This window comes from Falco punctatus, assembly GCF_963210335.1.
Source record: "Falco punctatus genome assembly, chromosome: 3".
Lineage (NCBI taxonomy): Eukaryota > Metazoa > Chordata > Aves > Falconiformes > Falconidae > Falco > Falco punctatus.
Genome location: NC_137582.1, coordinates 115,045,265 through 115,064,326, shown reverse-complemented (window position 1 = coordinate 115,064,326; position 19,062 = coordinate 115,045,265). Strand labels below are relative to the sequence as shown.

The 19,062-nt window shown below is 51.6% G+C and overlaps 2 protein-coding genes across 3 annotated transcripts in view; both read left to right on the top strand.

The window, feature by feature from the left end:
• The window catches only part of WDTC1 (WD and tetratricopeptide repeats 1), a 31,746-nt gene extending 23,746 nt beyond the window's left edge, over positions 1-8,000 (top strand). For both annotated transcript variants that reach the window (XM_080379173.1, XM_080379174.1), the window contains one exon: positions 122-8,000. In XM_080379173.1, coding sequence (XP_080235299.1) covers positions 122-319 — 198 coding nt within the window. In that variant the 3' untranslated portion in view covers positions 320-8,000. The remainder of the gene's footprint in view (positions 1-121) is intronic.
• Positions 8,001-8,505: 505 nt separating this feature from the next.
• TMEM222 (transmembrane protein 222) lies at positions 8,506-17,655 on the top strand. Its single transcript, XM_080379187.1, has 6 exons — positions 8,506-8,662; positions 11,050-11,134; positions 11,926-11,957; positions 12,952-13,048; positions 13,214-13,344; positions 14,370-17,655. The coding sequence occupies exons 1-6, from the start codon at positions 8,547-8,549 to the stop codon at positions 14,455-14,457; spliced, it is 549 nt and encodes a 182-aa protein (XP_080235313.1). The 5' UTR covers positions 8,506-8,546; the 3' UTR covers positions 14,458-17,655.
• The last annotated feature ends 1,407 nt before the right edge of the window (positions 17,656-19,062 follow it).

The window sequence follows — 19,062 nt, the reverse complement described above, 5'->3', positions numbered from 1 at the left end:
CATGAGATGTAAGAGATACTGGCCTTTCCTACTGGGTTCTCTTGATAGCTGCAGCAGCAGTAACAGCCCCTCTTTGGTCTTAGCGCTGCCTCACTGAGTTCTCTCCCTTCTTGTCTTGCAGAGTGAAACCCTTAATGGCCGCGTGGTAGTAGACATGGAAGGTGCTTCCCAAGCTAACCAGAGACGAATGAATGCAGACCCGCTGGAGGTGATGTTGCTGAACATGGGGTACCGGATTACAGGACTGACCAGTGGTGGGGCTGGAGGCTCAGATGATGAAGACAGCTCAGAGGGGCAAGTCCAGTGCCGGCCCAGCTAAAACAGAACTGCCTCTCCTTCCTCTAATTGTTTGGCTGAAAGGGAACCTAGTTTCCTTGGTCCTGAACTTTCTCTGATGAATGACTGCACTGTTTCGCACTATGCACAGAGTAGGACAAGCTGGCAGGGGCAGGAGCGGCCGTCTCTTTAAACCATCGCCACCACCTCCTCCTTCTCCCGTCACGCTACTGAGCAGCATGGCAGTGCAGTCCGGGGTTTGCCTTTAGTGGAATTTAGTCCCAACAGGGGTGTCTGAGTTGTCTATAAGCAGTGTAAGCTGGTGATTTTTTCCCCAGAGCTGCTGTATGATCTGGTACAGGGGGATGTTGCCTGATTCATGCATTTGCAGAGGGGATGTTAAATTCCTGAATAAAATACAAACCTAGGGCAGGGGTTATGGAATGAATTTACTGCAGTGATCTTGGTTTTGAAAGCTTGACTCTGCTTTTGTGCTACCAGCCTGTCTAGAGGCCCCTGGTTTAGGATTGTTGGCCATGAAACACCTGTTGTGTCCCGTAACATCTTTCTTCTGGCTTCCATCTCTTAACACGTTGTCACCAGATGTGGCTGTGTTGTATTAAGGACTGGATATTGCCTGTCTTGTCCCTGGGCATCTTAGTTGATGAATTGGTGAAGGCACTGAGTATGTGCAGCTCAACAGGGCAGGACGTGCTTGCTCAGTTCAGATACTTCCTTCTGTGGTCTATGAACCCGTGGAGAAAGGTGACAGCGATGGGAGCAGGTTCCATCAGAGACCTAGGACTCGCGTAGCTAAAGCTGCTGAGGAAAAGGGCTGGTAACAGCACTCTTCCAGAGTTTCTCTTTCTGTTGCCCAAACTGTGTAGCTGTATTCACCTTCTCTCCATGTCACCTGCGCTGGAGCTGAGAACGTTGCCACCGTGTATAAGTTGCAAGTAAAGTTTCGAGCTTTTAGACAGCAGCGGTTTTGTGCGGTCAGCTGCTCTGTCTTGGCTTAGGTGGACCTTCTCCGCCTCATCGTTGGCGTAACATCTGACGGATTAGTGGTCCTCTCAGGAACCCTCCTTCCTCTTGACGCTTTCCACACACTGACTCTGGCTGCAAAGCCAGGAGGACACCTAGAACACAGCACTGTACTTCATTCCTTCCCCTCTCCTGTAACGTGCAGCCCTGTTTTTCCCTCTTGCAGTTGCCAAACACTAAATATCGAATAGATCTTTCACAGCTGTGCTAGAACCGAATCCGAAGAGGTTGGGGTTTTTTTTAGGACTATCAACTAAGACCAAAGAGCCCCTGGAGATCTTAACTGCTCTGTGCTGTCTCGTATCTCTTACTGCTGAAGGTCTGAACATGCTAGCCTTGGTCCCAGGGGTGTGAGATGTGTGTCTGGGAGTGTGTGTGCATGTGTGTGTGCTGCAATAGGGCTGTTCTTCCATGTGGTGCAATCCCTGGTCTTCCTGTTGCTGCTGTAGAAAGATGAGAGGCCTCCCTTTCCTTCTCTGGCTGCCAGGCGTTGATGAGAGAGACTGCACAGTGCTGGCTGATGAGGGTAACGGGCTTCCTCTCCCTTCCAGAACAGTCTTTATGAGATGAGTGAGCCTCGTACAGAAGGGAGAGAGGTCAGTCTCATAGCTGGCAGCATCTCTCCAAGGACACTGTTCTCTGCGGAGAGGTCCCACACACCCGCTTTGTAGTCTCAGTGGAACCAAGCGGGGCCTGATCTCTGGCCCTCAGACAAAGAAGGGCATCTACTTTTTCACGTGTGAGTGAAACCGAGCCCTAGTGAACCTCAGTCTTGTGGCAGCATGCCCTTGGGCACCCAGAAACAGCTGGCTACCCTTGTGCTCTGCCAGGCTGCGGTGGCAGGCTTGCCCACCATCTCCTGCTGGAGCAGAGCCCTCCTGGGCCAGGCTGTCACTGGGATGCTGAGGGCATGTGTGCCTGTTTTCACAAAGTACCAGCGCTGGTGGATGTGACTGCTTGCTCAGTTACCTGTTTGGTTGTGTACAAGCTCCCCCACCCCAGATGTACCCCAGCACTCAAGGCTTCTCAAAACCCAGAGACAGCAGAAAATTCTTCTCACTTGGGTGGCTGCTTTGACTGGTCTGGCCTTTTCTGTTTTTTGCTTAAGGCTTTCCTGCTAGACGCATCCCTTTTTTTTTTTTTTTTTTTTTTTTTTTCTCCTTCCTCTTCTCCTCCCACTCAAACTTTTTTTTTCAGCTTTCAGTAGACAATGTCTGCAGACTTTGATTTTTTAAACTGAGAGACTGAGGTGGAAAGCTCTGAAGAGAACAAACCTCTCCCTCCCCATTCACCTTTTGCTGTGGCAGCTATTTTTTGTTGGTTTTACCCTTGTGAGACAGTGCAGCTCTTTTACCTGCCAGTTGCAGTGTGAAAGCTACAAGATTCCCTGCCTCTGCAGTGGATTGCTTTTTTTAATGGCTGCTTTGGTTTAAAAAGATGAATAATAATGGGAGAGAAGGGGAAAGAAAAATCTTTCTGCTTCTAGCCCCTTTTCCCCTTTTTGTGGGCAGATTACCTGCTTTGTCGCTTGTTAAGGAGGAGTTTGTATTTATTGGTGAAAGAAAAAACATTCTGGGGAAGTAGGGAGATGTTGCTTTATTGACCTCTGCTGTTTACTTCAACCCCCTCTTTGGGAAAGCTTCTTCCTGCTCTTTCTGGTTAACTCTTTCTAGCCTGGGGTATGCAGAAATGCCTCCTTTATTTTTGTATTCTAGCAGTGGGCTCTCCGTTAGGAGACTCTAGGATTCTCTTAGTGTTGCAATGACCATTGCTTCTCGCTTTTTCAAGTACTAAAGATGATCATCTCTTAAATTTTGCCCCTGCAGTTGTAGAGGTAACACACAAGCCTTACTGCCCTCATTAGAAGGAGCAGAAAACTTGTTTCTCTGGTCCCTGGAAGAGAAAGAGTTAAGCAATTAAACATTTCTTTGTTCTAGTTCTTTCTTGGTGTCATTTTGTTTGGGGGATTGTTCTGGCTTTGTTCTACCTTTCTCCACTGTGGAGGTGGACAAGGGTGGGTGGAGGGTGGCCTGCTTGGGCTGGATGTTGTCTGTTCAGCGGGGCTGCTTCGTGGAGAATAGAGGCCCCAGTAAACCTGAGTGGGAAAGGGGGCTGCGGAGCCTGAAACAGCTTGTGAGCCGTGGTGGGTACTCAGTGCTGATGTTAGTGTATCCAGGTGTGGCAGCTCAGATCTGGCGGTGGAGCAGGAGCCGGGGCTGTGTTCAGGAGCAGCGTCCGCCTCCGGCTTGGTTTAGAGCCAAAGCTGCAGAGATTGGGGTGAAGATGAGAACAGCAGCCTGGGGCTTGCTGGGGAAGAGAGCAGTGATGTGCACATCTTGCAGAAAGATGAATGGTGCTGTAATGGAATTAGGTTTTCTGAATCATGTTTGGTCAGGGTGGGGGCTAGAATTAATAAAATCCTCTTTAAGTCCCTGCTGAACCCAAGAGTTAGAGGTGAGCGAGGGGGAGGCAAAAAGCTGAGGAGGGAAAACAGTCCATCCTTGCCTTTTAGCTCTTCTCAAATCGCCTTTTGCCCTGAGAAGCAGAGCCCTGGTGACTTAGGCTGTGAGGCAGACCCAAGGTCACCTGCCTGAGCCCCCATGTTACTGACTGATACTCTGAGATGTTTCCGCTGTCAGAAAGAGCACACTTATTGCCTTAAAGTGTCTCACACTCAGCGTGGTGTGTTGGACATCTATGTTTAGACCCAGAGATGATCCCTTGCTAAAGGATTATCAAAAACTCACTTTCTCCTCTGGGCTCCTGCTGCAAAACCTCCCAAATACTTTCCTGCCCTCCAAGCTGCACAATGCCAGGCCTTAAGTAAGAGTTAGAAAACCAGCCTGCTATTTTCAGAATCCATTTGACCTCTTCTCTTAAAAATTCCTGTTGGACATCTTTCAGCTGAAGGCCTTTTGAGGCCTCTTCATTTCAAATTCTGTCTGATATAAATTATTGCTTTAAAAGACAGCTCTGCTCTAACAAAGCAGTGTGCATCCACAGCTGGAATTGGCAATCAACTAATTAGGTCAGATCTTGGACTGAGTGGTTGGACAAAGAGGAAGCATGGAAGGGGAAGCTGAGTGGTTGAATCATCGGTGGAAATGGCTAGAAGGACCCAGAAAATGAGTTTTATTTGTAATTTGGGTAAGGGAATTGGGTTGAGGAGGGAGAGGAGCGATACGCACTGGGATGTGGGGGAGAGGAGCAATCACAGCCCTACTGATGAGCTTGCTTTTCTCTGATGTAACTGTTCACAGTGCCAGGAACAAGTCTGCAAAGGGCTCGAGATGGCTCCTGTCTCTGAGCAAAATGGGAGCAGGATGACAGAAAACTGCCTGCTGTTGTTGCAGTGAGCAATTCAGTCCTCTGCCTGTTAATGCTCCTCGTAGCTTGTTCAGGCCTTGCTGCTGCAGGAGATGAGACTGATCTGGACCCTCTCTGGGGCTGGTAAGGAGAGAAGGTGGGCCTTTACGTGGATTTCATAGCTGAGAAATCATCGTGACCTGCACTTGGCTCTTTGAGCGCTTCCACCTTGTGCCCCTTGTCCCTGAGAAACTGGTGTTTTTTTCTTTAAACCTAAAAGTTGCCCTGTGGATTGGCTGTGTCAGTTGGAGAGGGAGAGAGAGAGGGAAATGGAGCTTTCAAGTGACAGGGAAGCAGAAAAGACCTGAAGGTTAAAGCTGAGGGGTGAGATGGCTTAGGGGCATGCTTTTGGGGTGGGTGGCAGAGCCTGCGTATGTTCTTGCGCTTGTGAGTAGCACCATCATCAATACAGATGAGAGTGACGTTTCTGGTTCATGCTGAGCGATTAGAGGCTGTCAGATTGCAGCAGGCAGAGACCACAGGAAAGGAACAACAAAAACGCAAAGCAACCCACCCCAGCATCACCTCCAGGGCGGGGGAAGGACGCCTTGGTGTCCTCCATCAGCCTGTGCCTCGGTGACATTTTAAATAGACTCCTGCACGCGGTGTTGCCTGCTGCTGCCTCAGTTGTCAATGTCAGAAGGGGGAGGGGATCTCTTCCTTGAGTGGTTTGGTTCTGGCAGTCCCTGTAATGTTTGAGCTGTCACAACAGGGAAGGTTCCCAAGGAAGCTGCTTACTGAACAAGAGCTGGCTGGGTGCCTGCTTCTTTCAGGCTCAGAGATGAGCCGGGGTAGAAAGGGGAGGTAACCGAATCCCTCCCAGGCTGAGCTCCAGCTCCAGCCATGGTGGCGTGCACTCGGACAAACCGAACCGCTGTGCGGTCTGGGCCGCTCCTTCCCAGAGTGGACAGGCTCTCCTCTCGGAACGGCTCCGCATCTCCGGGGTGCGAGCGGTGCACCAGCACCTGCAGCGAGCAGGCAAATGTCCTCGTCGTCCTGAGGACGTTTGGGGCTGACGAGTGGTAGAGCTGCTTCCTTGCTGACAACGGGGGAGAGAGGAGCCATCGGTGGCGACTCGCTGGCAGAAGTGGGAGTGAAACCTTTTGTTTCTTGTCAAATGAGAGATTGCAAAAACAATGATGGCAGTATTCCTGCTCTGTACATCGATCCAGTATTGTAGTCAGGCAAGATAGCTGCAATAAAAAGCTCAGCCTTTAATTTTATGCATGGAGAACTTCTTACCTGCTCTCCCCTCCCTGTTTCCCCCCCTCCCCCTGCCTCACCCCCCCGCAGTTTCTTTTCCAACTGCAGCTATTTTTCCCTGCTGACTTCAGGTGTTTTGTATTCTGCTTAGATCAATAGCCGTAGAACAGCAGCAGCTTCCCAGTTGTCGCTAGGAAGACCCTGCTGTCAGCTACAGCTCACCCATTTTCTGCCAGTGTGGTACTGGGGATGGAGAGCCCTTCTGCTTGCCTGACAAACACAAAAGAAAGCTGTGCAGTACAGGAGTGCTGTATTGATTTATTTATTTTTTTTTTTTAAATCCAGCCTGGGGAAAAACAGTGTTCTTCCCGTGCTCCAGCAGCCAGGTTTGCCTTCCTTGCGCTTGGTTTTAGGGGGAATAAGCTGGGGTGTCTGAAACGGCCCCTGCCCACGCAGGAGGGGAAGGTGTGAGGCGGCACTGCAGGGAGATGTGTCCTACTGAGGCTGTCAGCGGCGTCCCTGCAGCGTGGCTTTGCCAAGGGAGCTGGTCCCTGGTGATACGCTGCTTAGCAGCCTCTGAGACACAAGCAGGAAGAGCAAATCCATCGCCTAATCTGACAAACACGCCAGGACCACATTAGCTGATGTGAACGTTGGCCTCTATTCATAGATTTTTAACAATCTCTGATATTTATGTTAGCCTGGAGCAAATCAATGTAAGTATTTTTCTTCATCGAACAAAAGGTGTTCACTGAAACACACAATCTTTGTGTGCATCTTCCATGCGAAGTGCCAAAATAGGAAGTGTCTGTTAGAAACCCAAGCACCAGGCATGGCTTTGCTCTCGAGAGTGTATTTCCTCAGCTTTTTCTCTTTTGGAACTGGACTGTTTTGTGAATTCCCTCACTATCAGATTCCGAGGGGCACGATCTCAGGCTCTTGATCAACTCAGTGACAGGTCACGCTGAGACAAGACCTGAGCCACTCTACGCCCGTGGTGGATGGCTCTGCTTCCACCTGGATGCCTCTGAAGCAGCCCCCTGTCTTGGAGGGGCTGTCCTAAAACATGGTCTAGACTAGGAAATGAGATGGGATGTTAGATGATTTCTTGAGGGCTCAGTAGAGGCGAGGAAATGTAGTCTTCAGTGCGTTACTAAGCTAGTTGTGTGAAGCCTGAGTACTCCAGTGACAAGTTAGCGTATATTGAGGGCAGGTAGGCTACCTCTACACTAGACTGTTAGCCAGTGCTTTCTACTGCCATGTCGGCAACTGGAAATCGGTGTCTCTGATGTGCCTCTGTTATAGGTAGAGGTTACGGATCTCCTGGGCTTTCAACCTGGAAGCTTCACTAGGCTAAAATTCAGTGAGCACGTAAGTGCTGTTCTGCCCCCAGAACAGAGAACACGTTGATAAATGTGGAAGGCTGGACTCGGCTTAATTATCGAACAAAGTCAGGTAATGGAAAGCCAAACACATGGAGATAAGTCTTTGATGGAGAGAAATTTCAGTAAGAAGTGGGGCTGTTACGTGGAAGCTGTAAGTTTGTGATGACCGTGGGGAGTGTGGCTCTTGCCATTAACGGGATTTGCTGATAACAAAAGCCAGCACCTTCTGTGAGCAGAGTGCTTGGCTCTGCATTGCCTCTGCTCCGTGTGCTGGAGCTACGCGGGAGGAGGAACCCAACCACGTGCAGGAAGGGGACAAGACTGTTTTATTAGCAAACCCCCTTGGCATCACGCTGTGTAACACCACAAACCGTGCTGGAGAGCTCTGGTAACTATGGGCCTTTGGAGGGAAATGCAGCTCAAGGGGTCTGTGTGAGGAGGAAATAAGCGGCTTCCAAGGAAAGCATGGAAGGATGCGAAGAGGAGGGGGGTGGCTGGACGCTCGGCAGCTCTTCTGCACCCGCTGGGCAGAACCTCCCCACCCTGGGTCCGCTGGCCAGGGCAAGCGCTGTCCTCCCTGTTCTTCCCACTAGTTCAGTGAGTTATCACTCTGTATTTTGCCGAGTGTGTTGTGGTGGGGTGGAAATCTGGAATAAACATTTCTTCTTCAGCTTTCTCGTGTAGTTTGAATTAAACTTCCTAATAAAGCAATTGTTATTTTTCTAATCCGATTCTCCATTTGTAAATGCTGTTCCTCCCCTTGCAGTACCTCCTCTCTCGTGGGAGGCTCGGGGCGATGCTTATTTCTGCTCTGGCACTTCCCCGAGGGGCTCCTCGCCCCAGCAGCTCCCGGGGGCGACTCTCCCCGCTTCTGATCCGGGGAAGGGCAGCAGGGAGAAGCTCGCTGCTGCGGTTCCTGTGACGAAGCCGCACAAGGTAGGTGCGAGGGGTGACGGTACCTGCCTGGAGCAGCTTCACCCGAGCTGGGCCACACAGCCGGGCCCTGCGCGGAGCCGCCGGAGGCCCGGGGGAGGCGAAGCCCGGCTGTGCCGGGGCTGGGAGCCGCCAGCCCGCCCCTGGGCAAGCAGCAGCCCTTCCAGCCCGGCGCCCCCCCTCGGGAACGGGGAGGGCCCCGCGGCGGGGGCGCTGGGCCCGGCAGGCCCGGGGCGGTGAGGCCCGCACGGGCGCTTCCTGGTTACCGGCCGTGCCCGGAAGCGGGCGCGGTCTCCAGGAAGTGACGCAACCGCGGCGGGCAAGGGGCGGGCCCCGGTGATGGCGGAAGCGGAGGCCAAGATGAAGCAGTTCAATGGTGGCGGTGGGGCCGGGCTGGACGCCGAGCGCGGCCGCTTCCCCTACTGCGTGGTGTGGACCCCCATCCCCGTCCTGACGTGAGTGCGGGCCCTGCGCTCCCGGCCGGCTCCGGCGGCGGGCGGCTGGCCTGGGGCCTGGTGGGCCGCCTGGGCCCGGGCCCGGGCAGGGCCCCCCCGGTCTTCCCCGGGCCCGGCTGCCTGGCCCCCTTCGGGGTGCCCGGGCGCTCAGCCTGCTCCGGAGCTGGCAGGGAGCCCGGCCTGCTTTTGGGTAAGCGGGTGCCGGCTCGCTTGGGGCAGACAGACCGGGGTAACTGGCTGCCTGGCCTGCTCCCGGGGGGCTCGGCCTGCTTTGGGGTGACTGAGTGCCAGGCTGCGTCGGGGCCTCTGTGGGATTCTGTCCGTGGGGCAGGGTGCTCCTCTCCCCGCAGCGAGGGCGTGGGGGTGCGGGGAAGGCTGTGTGGTGAGCGGGCTTGTCCCTACAGGAGCGGGAATGGAGGGGATTCAGTGAAACGTGGGAAGTCTTTCATGGTTTTGGAGCAAGGGTTTGGCTGCGGGGACCTTAGACTACCTTCTGCCTTGAGGAGAGCCTCTGTGCTTTGCTTTAAAGGAGTTAGAAGTCGATTTGCCTTCCCAGGCCCGACAGCCAAGTGTAAGCAGGCTCCAAGGAGAACGTGGGAAAATGAAAGCTGCGAAATGTGGCTTTGGGGGTAGTCTGGGAACACAAGGGCTTATTTTTATGCCTTCCTCTTCCCTCCCGGTTCAAATCAGGTGATAATGTTTACTGAGCCAGAGCCGAAAGTCAGGTAGAAGACGTGGTGTGGTCTGTGCCAGGATTGGGAATGGCACCGTAACTCTCCTCCATGAGGAGAAGCTGCAACTTTCCTGTTGCTGTCTTGCATACAGCTTCAAACCAGCACTGGTTTTTACCTCTTTTCTTTTTTGATTGCTTAAAATTTCCACCCTTAATCTTTTCCTGAAGGCCATTCCAAAGCTTTTAACCATCTTATCTCCCACTGGGACTGATGAAGAGTTGTCCTGCTGCCAGAGTCACTGGGCATCCGTTTGTGGATTCATTCCCTGATGAATAGTGGCATCTTCCTGTTGGTTTTGTTTTGCAGCAGAAATTTCAGTGCTGTTATTTGGCAAGATTTCTCATTAGACTACGTAATAGCTCCGTTTTCTCCCTCTGATGTTTCCTCTCATCCTTGGATATGGAGGCTTGAAAGCTAGTCAGTGCTGAGAGGAGGATTAAAAAAAGGAAGAAGCGTCTAGACCTTTGAAGGTGGCAATGCTGTGACAGCGTTATATTCAGCCATCGCTTCTAGCTGATAAAATGTTGCACAGATAGCCAAACTGTCTGGCTGCTTTGCATTGCACCAGATAGGAACATGCAGAGGGTAAGTGATGAAAGCGCAGAACATCAAACTTTGCAGAGCCCTTTCTCCACGTCGTAGGGTTGTGTTATCAACAGGAGCTGTATGCTATTTATAACTCAACTACCCTTATTGGTGTGTACGGCTTGTCTTTCTTTATAATAGCTAACCGTCTCAATCCCTTTGCAGTTTGATAGTTTTAGGACCTCTCTAAATGAGCTGTGGCTTGTGAATCTGTTGCTGTTTAGCATTACTGTAGTCTCTTCTGAAATACTAGTCACTGCACACAGTCCCTCAGGGAGAGAGGAGTGAGAAATCGGAGAGAGGTCAGCAAACCTGAGAATGTGGGAGAGCGCTGTAACTTGCCCTGAAGTGTTTACTTCTAAGCGATGACGATACGATGGAAGGGGGTTGGGATATAAATATGCTGCTCCCTAGGGCTGTAGATACCTAGCGGGAAGGAGAAGGTCTTTGAAACAATGGGATCATTTAGGGGAGGGAACGTTCTTCCTGAAGCCAGGAGCCCTATTTTCTGTCTGAGGTGTTTAAATCTAGTTTGCTGTGAAGAGCTGCAGCGTGAATGGGAAGATGGGCAGGGTGATCCTATTTTCAGTTGTTGAAGTGGACAGTCCGATTTTATCTCAAGGCAGTTTCTCCTGGATCTAACCTTTATACTTGCATACACAAATGGGTTTGTTCTGGGACACTGGCCAGGGCCAGGGCCATGTGTAGTGCAGGCCTTTGGAGTCTTGTGCTCGTTGTAACTGCCGTCAGTCACAGTGAAATCCTGGACCCTGACTGCCCGGCAGATGAGCTGACTAGACCTGCTTGTCAGCACAGCTTTGGGTATTCCCTGCACGTTTTTCTTTTTTGCTTTTACCTCTTCTGCGTCTTTACCGGTCTTTGCCTGGCTTTGGCTCAACCTGCTTTCTTCTCTCAGCTGCGTACAACGCATTAACTGTGCCCATCTATCCCATGCTATGCAGCTGGCGGTACAGCCGCTCCAGCAGTCTCCTGGCAGTATGCTGCACGCACTCGGTGTGATCGGGGGACGAATACCTCAGCCTGATGGTTTGCCTGTTGCCTTGGTAGGTGGCTCTTCCCGATCATTGGCCACATGGGTATCTGCACGTCGACTGGAGTCATTCGGGACTTTGCGGGGCCGTACTTTGTCTCAGTAAGTAGATGATGGATCCAGGTGCTTAAGGAGAATCTCTGCTTGGTCTGCTTCTCACCTTTGCTGGTGACTTTTGAACCATCCCCCCTGTCTTTTGCAGCTCAAAGTTCTGCAAAGTAATGGCTTTAGAAGTTTCTGAAGATCACGGGTCTTTGCTGTTACTCTGTGGGCTGCTATCCAGTGGAGGTCGTTTGGGGGATATGATGAGTAGTGACTGGTTCAGTTTGGTGAGCAGAAGAGGAAAAATCTTGCAGTCCAGACCCTTAATTAGGAGCTTTGGACTTAAATTTCCTTACAGTCATCTTAAATCTGAGTAGTAGAAGCTGTGTTCTAGCTTCCTCAGCATGGCTGTTACTTTCATGCTGCTTAGTGTAGGTATTTGCCAGTCTTCTAAACTGCTTTATAGTCTGGTGGATTTTGAAAGTAAGGGAGTTCTAATTTAAGGTAATTAATACTCTAAACAGATTGGGACATTTACAACTTTGGGTCAACAAGGTATTAACAATTAAAAAAAAAAAAAAAAAAAAAAGAGGGGGAACAAAGTATTTACACCATATAGCTAGATGATGTCACCGTGTATAGAGTATAAATATACTCATGCTCCAAACAGGAGTATGAAAACAATTGAAATCTAAATCCAGACGCACAAATAAGATTGGTGTCTTGAGACTGCTGAGGCAATGTGACAGTTTTATCACTAAGCAATCGTGGGCTGTGAGGCCTTCCAGCAAGAGGCATGTCATGAATATTGCGCGGGGTTGTCCTCTTGAGACATTTTTCCTTTTTTGTAGGAAGACAACATGGCATTTGGGAAGCCAGTGAAGTAAGTGCTCTTGTTAGTTTTTATTAAACTAACCAACTGACCTGCAGATGTCCTTTAATTCATGGAGACAGACATGCTATAATATTGCTTTTCTTGTTGTTCAGATGCCTTAATTCAAGTGGACTGTCTCTGCTTTTCAAGAAACCACATTAAATTAAATCTTTTTAGAATTGTGACAGCAATGTAATGGTATTAATAACTAGAGATGTATGGAGCCTTTATTAAAAAAAAAAAGGAAAAGGCTAAAACATTTTAATATAATGTTAACAACAAATGCTCCAAGTAAATGCTGCCTGCCCTATATTAGTGAACTGTTGTCACTCACATCCTGTTAATGATTTTCTGGGGGGAGGAGAGAGGTGCCTGGGTTTTGTGTGTCTGTTTTGAATGGCTGGAAGGTTTTGTATCGCAGGACGTGAAAGCAGGTCAGAGTTTTGTCTGCACCCCTGAGGTCTGCGGTTTCTTTTGCTGGGGTGCTGTCAGGCTGAGGGTGCTGAGCAGTAGTTTCTGCTGCGCTCTGCAGCAAACGTTGGTCTTGAAGAGCTCAGCTCTATGGACTCCCGAGGCAGTGGATTTCACAGAACGGTTGGGGCTGGAAGGGAGCCCTGGGGATCACCCAGTCCCACCCCCTGCTGAGGCAGGCTCTCCCAGAGTAGGTTGCACAGAGTCATGTCCAGGTGGGTTTGAATGTCTCCAGAGGAGACCCCACAGCCTTCCCGGGCAGCCGGTGCCAGCGCTCTGCCACCCTCACAGTAAAGAAAATTTCCCCCGTATTCAGCTGGAGCTACCTCTGTTGCAGTTTGTGCCCACTGCCCCTTGTCCTGTCACTGGCACCACTGAAAGGAGCCTGGCCCCATCCTGACACTCACCCTTAAGATACTTGTATGCATTGATAAGATTTCTCTTCAGTCCTTTAAGCATCTTCCTGCTGGGAAGAGCAAGAAGTTGTGAAGGTGCAGCAGTAACATGAAGACATCTGTTCTCACCCTTCTAGGTACTGGAAACTGGATCCCAGCAAGGTGTACTCCACTGGTCCCAACGCCTGGGACACAGCTGTACATGATGCCTCGGAGGAGTACAAGCACCGAATGGTACGGCTCCGGTGGTGATGTCCCTGTCTGTGTGGGGGAACATCTCCCCAGTGTTTGGATCCTTGCCGCAGGAGTGGGACCTGTGGCTCTGCACCAGTGCAGGCTGCAGAGCTGGGGAGCCTCAGGAACAGGATTTCTAATCCCATGCCCCTTCTTCTGTTGCAGCACAACCTTTGCTGTGATAACTGCCATTCTCATGTTGCTCTGGCCTTAAACTTGATGAGATACGATAACAGCACCTCCTGGAACATGGTGAAACTCTGCTTCTTCTCACTCCTGTATGGGAAGTACGTAAGGTGAGCTGAGGAGCAGCCTAGATTAAGCAGGCAGAGGGGTTCTGTTTCTCTCGTTTTTCCTAACCCTCTAAAGCTTCAGCCTGTCCTGTGGAAAGGGGAGTTACATCTCTCCCCCACAACGTGTGGGTGTATGTTGCTGGTAGGTGGTACTGTCACTGCCTGCTGCCTGTTCTTAGGAAAAGAACCAAGAGTGCTTACTGGGTTGCACTAAATGCTGCTCCCGAAATACTGTATCTGGCAGCTAATTTAGGGTGCCTGGAATCTGGGAAATGTTAGCTAAAGCAAATCTCACTCTGTGTTGTCTTTTGGCTGGGTTAGGTCAGAACATAAGGTCACAGAATGGCTTGTCTCCAAGGATTACTGGTTTCTCTTCCCTCTCTTGAATCTTGTTTACATAAAAACTAGTCAGATTTCCAACTGCCCTGGAGCTTTCAGCTTGAGTGAAGAGGGAAACCCCGAGCTTTCCATACTAGAAAGGGCACTTAATCTCCATTTCAGCTCCTTGTGCCTGAAGAGGAGATTCTGCGAGGACTACCCTACATAAAGCTTTTGAGTTGCTCCACTTCTGTTGATTCTTCCCCGTTCTGGAAAAGCTTCTCTACCAGCTTTTAGGCAAGTGTAGTCCCTGCTGTCTCGGTTAAACACACCAGCAGTCTGAAAGGCCTGTAGTAGCGGTTTGTTGGGGTTTTTTTTGTGGTCTCCTGTCACCATTCCCATCTGCGCAGATACGAAATGTGCTAGTCTTCAACCCAAATTTAAGCTGGAAGGAGAGTCCAGCCCTGTTGTTCATGATATAGTTATTCGTGGACCTGATTTAGTCTCAACTTTTAACACCAACTGAATCTCCAGGATGTGTGGTGTGTGGCAGTGCCAGCAGTGGATAAGGAAGTCAGAAGGGCATCTGTCTCCCTCTGATTTCTCCTGTTATTCTCACATCCTTCTCCCCCTTTTTGTCTTTCTCTGCTGATTTTTTTTTTTATTTTTTTTTTAATGTTTAAACCCTTCCCCTTTTTTCCATTTTGCAGTGTAGGGGGATTTGTGAAGACCTGGCTTCCCTTTGTCCTCTTCTTGGGGGTGATCATGACCATTGTTCTCACACTTCATTTGCGGTGATGGCAGCTGTGAACTCCCCATTCCGTGGGCACAGGAAGGAAGAAACTGTGACTGATCCAGCGAGACGGAGGCATGGGACTCTGGGAGGCATTTTCTGGGGAAGGTGGCAACTCCACTCCATTGTAACAGCTCATCTTTGTTTTCCTGGAACCGGCTTCTTTTCATTCTGTTTTCGTTCTGTTGATGGTGTTTCCCAGTGTCAGGGGTCCTGAAGCCTCCTGCTCTCTCCCTGAATGTGCTCCCTTTCTGCAATTTGGTAGGTAAAAACGCAATAAGGAAAGGAGAGGCGCGGGCAGCTTTGCTTTCAGTGCCAGGTAAAGCTGCAAGGCAAACCCTGCCTCCTGGTTCAGGAGCACAAGCAGATACACCTTGTAAGGTTCTCTCTGATCGCCTGGTTTCTTCCTCTAGGCAGACTTCATCAGATGCTTCCTCAGATTTCCCGCGTCTCCCAGAAGTTGTTGTTGTTTCCCGGTTGCACAACTCTCCTGTAGCACATGTTTTCAAGTGGAGGTGTGGGGTTCCTCCTGGGGATGTAGAGTGCCGTAGAACTTGCCGACGGTCTCCCCAGTAGCGACAGCAAGGTGTTGATGGCGGGACGCTCCTCTGAGGAGATGTGCAGAGGAACGCTCTGTGGCAGGGCAAATTCGTCTGGTCCTGCTGGTGAGCCCAGAAAGGCAGGAAAGTCGATCGGCTGGCTTGGGTATGGCTCATGGCAGTCTGCACACTTTCAACAGCCTGTTGCAGAGTTGGGAGTCTACTGCTAAGTCCCTTTTAGCTTGTGCCAGAGAAAATATAGCTCCCCTGCTTCTCCCTGTGCTCTGAATATCTAAAATTGTCGTCAGGCTTTTCATGAGCCACTTACTTTCCTTTGATCCCTTAGTACTTTGTGTGTTGCAGCATACCTGAGCCTGCAGAGGTGGCGGTCGCAGCAGGTACATGTTTCTGGGGCAGAAGGCTTAGCGTAGGGTTTTGAAAGCATCCGTGAGAGCAGCACCCGAGACCTGAGCTTAGTGGGGCCATCAGAGATTAAAAGAAGAGGTGAAAGGAATGGAAGATACCCATGTTCCGGCTGGGTTTTGCAGCAGCAAACTGGGGCACTGGCCTTCTTGCGGCTGGTTCCAGGATGGTGAATGTGAAGGTCTGTTTACTTTCTTGTGCTTTGGTGAGCACACCAGGGGTAAAAGCACTTTGCAGGACTGGCTTTGATATGAGAAATGCTGATCTGGCAGTGTTGGAGTGCCAGTGGCCCTTTTGAGCCCTGGATCAGACAGGAGGGACAGTAGGGGCATAGGCTGTTCTCTAGTGCTAGGTAGGAAGGGAATTTGGACATGACCCAGAGCCTCTTCCAGGGCGAGGGATGCAGCTCTCTGTTTGCTGAGGCTCTGGCCTGCAGATGCTGCTTTCTGTGGGCCTCTGAGCCAGGTGGCTTTTTAAAAAAAAGTGTGGCTGAAGGATTCTGTGCAGTTGAGCAGATCCCCTCTGACTGCAAAGAAAGGAGAACAGCTTTTCCACTCGTGCCTTGAAAGGCCAGCTCTACTCTGCTACCTGATGGATTTCAACCTCAAGGAGCGCTTGTGGCTAGCAAGAAAGCTTTTCTTGACTGCGTGCCATCTCTGTGGCTTCCTCTGACTGGGAAGCCTGTTTATCATCACTCTGCCGGCTCTCAGACCTGTCCCACGTGCCTCCCCATCTTCTCCCATCTCCTCGACTACTCTAGCCATATGGGAGGGCTGGGGACTCCTCTTGGGCTTTCTCGGTTTCTGCATTTTCTCCTTTTCCTCAGGCGTTTTTAAATAACCCCTTAAACCATTCCGTGGCACCCGCTTGTCTCTGTCATCTGGTACTGGCCTTTCTGGGGCGGGTGGATGTGTGCATCTACCTGGAACTGAAATAGTTGTTGGTGTCTGCTCTGTGCAGTCCTTTCAAGCCTGTGTGGAGAGTGGGCTGGAGGGTGCTGGGCCTGGAGCTGATTAAAAAGCCAAGATCTTGATCAAAGAGAACCTTACGATGAAAGGATGGTGTCTTCCCGAGCTGCCCTGTGTCGCTGTGGCCTCCACCCAGCGAGTCTGCTGGCTAGCGTGCCCGAGCACTAGCCAGTTGAACAGGAGAGACTAGTCTTTTGCCTCAGTTTTTAACTTAAGTATGATTTCTCAGAGTGACCCGCCAAGGATGTGCTCGGAGTCCCTGGCCCCAGGGCTGAAGCCAACCTGTCTTACGCAGTAGCAATAACCTAGAGACTCTTAGGCCTGTCTCACACGTTGATTCAGTGTTTTATTGATAAGCTATAAAAGCGTTGCCAAAGCTGAGACTTCAGGTTGTCAGGGGAGGCTGGGAGTGGGGCTGCTGGCCACAGTTCTCACTCCTGGGACTCCTGAAAACATGTTGAGTGCCATTCCCCACCGTGAAAATCCTTGTCGTTTGCTCCTAATGCTTTTTACCAGATCTGGGTTTCGAACGGAGCCTTAATGGAGCAGCAGCAAATGGGCCCTGTAGTGGGTCTGAGTGCTGGCTGCCGGGGAAGGAGAGCGGCGCTTCGCCCAAGTCCTGCCGGAACAGCCGACCCGCTTCCACCGACGGAGATGGAGGGTGGCTCCGGGCATCCGAAGGAAACACGGCTACCGGGAGCGCGAGGCCCCGAGCAGAGGTACTGCGAAGCCAGCCTGCACGTCCATGCTGCACGCACAAAGCCGTCGGTACTCGTGAAATGAAGGATGGTGCCTGCAGAGGTCGGATGCTGGGGGAGGCAGGTGGGCTGCTTGGATTTTTGGTCTTCCTGCGATGCGGTGGGAGTGTGGCGAAGCCCCGGCGGTGCTCAGCGCGGGAGCACCCCACTACAGGGGAGTAGGCTGCTGCTGCTTGGCGTGGGAGGTGGCAGGAGTGGGTGGGGAAGGAATGTCCTCTCTGTGCAGCTTCCTTCATCTCACTGCTGGCTTCTTCGCAGTGCCCCCTTCAACTAGCCACATTAAAGGTTCACCATGTCCTTCACCTTCCAGATGCCAATTTTATGCTCCTGTTCTTTGCACGTGCTGCAGAGCTCCGTGGCTTTGCTGTTCTCTCCGGCGAGGGCAAGCCCTCGGTACCCTCATCCTTTGTTCTCTTGATCTCTGTGGGGCGCTGGATTACTTTGTAAATATTTAAACTCTGCTTCTGTGGTTTCATAATCCTGACGGTAGGGGAAATAAAACTTGTTTCTGTGGATGTCTCCAAGCGCCACATCTCTTATTGTGGAGACTCCTCCATGCAGCCATCAGCCCGGAGTGGGGTTGGTATCCCCCCTGCCTGCTGAGCTCTGGCCCCTCTCCTGCGCCAAGGCAGCGTGTCTGGCTGCCTGCAGGAGCCGGACCCCGAAGCTCCCACACCTTTTACTTTATGAACTCGCCCTTTGCTCTGCTCCGGGAGAAAACGCAGCCCTATTTTCAGACCTGCTGTTGAGAAGGAGGTGGGGGGTTGGGGGCAGGAGGAACCCAATTGCTGCAACTCAGGAAGCGTTTGCAGGATTTAAAGCCAAGGACCTGCCAACAGCCTTTGTCTTGTTTGGGAGGAGAAGGGGCTCTGCCTGCTCTTGCCCTTGGTGGATCCCGAAGCCTCTGCCTGCTCAGCGGAGCCCGGGATGGGGGGGAGCCAAGCACTCTGGGGGAGGAGGATGCTTTCTTAGAAGATAAGCCCCCTTTTACAGGTTGATCGCTTTAGCTGTGAGTAGCTCCCCTTTCCCTTAAGTGGCTGACATCTCTCTTTTCTTGGAGGCTGGGGGCACTGGTCGCCTGGCGCCTTTCCCCTGCCAGAACAGAGCCTCCCATTTCCCTGCAAGCTGCTGGGGAGGGGGTGCCTGTGCTGGGCCTGGGGCTGCCGGCAGCTACAGAGGAGCCGAGAGCAGAGTGGGATGCAAAGAGCCAGCCTCGTTTTCCCCTCTCCCAGCAGGATGCTGCTGCCTGAACTGGGAGCGAGGGAAGCTGGGCCTCCGAGTGCTGTAACGATTGCTAATGCAGCAGCCGATTTTCCGTTACATCTGATATCCAGAGGCCAAAGCTGCGCGGTGGGGGAAGTAGATCAGCCTTAAAATTAGGTTGTGTACGAGGCTCAGGGATTTAATGGTGCAGCCATCTTACAAAACACCACCTGGATCCTCTCCTGCTCAGCCCCTCGATCCAAATCACGCTGCTCCTGCAGCTGCGTTAACTCCAGCCCCTGCTTTGGCTCTGGGGCTGCAAAATGCCAGCAGTAGGGATGGCAGCAGCCTCCGAGGGGTTTATCCTGCACATGGCTGTCACTGGAGCATGAGGTGAGGATGCAGAACCCCCCAGGAACGTGCTCTGCCCAGCGTGCACAGCTTTGCACCGCTGCTGGGTCCCTGCTCGCCTCCCAAGCGTGGCAGGATTTTTCTAACCCACTTCTGCTGCCTGGGGAGCTGCAGGAACCTGGCTTGAGGTGCATGGGAGCTGAGCCACGCGGTTCGGGTCGTGTATCTGGGGATTATATGGAAGCATCCAGTCTGGATGAGCCAAGATAGTCACACTCGGGCGCCCGGGGTGCTCACAGCTCTCTGGCCACAGCAGGAGGCCGGACCGTGCCAGCTCTGCTTGTTTTTCTCTCCTGCTTCTCGGTGTG

Coding starts and splice junctions, on each gene's coding strand:
- TMEM222 (XM_080379187.1), top strand. CDS start 8,547: ATGGCGGAAGCGGAGGCCAAGATGAAGCAGTTCAATGGTGGCGGTGGG. Junction 11,958..12,951: donor GCATTTGGGAAGCCAGTGAA/GTAAGTGCTCTT, acceptor TCACCCTTCTAG/GTACTGGAAACTGGATCCCA. Junction 13,345..14,369: donor CTGTATGGGAAGTACGTAAG/GTGAGCTGAGGA, acceptor TCCATTTTGCAG/TGTAGGGGGATTTGTGAAGA.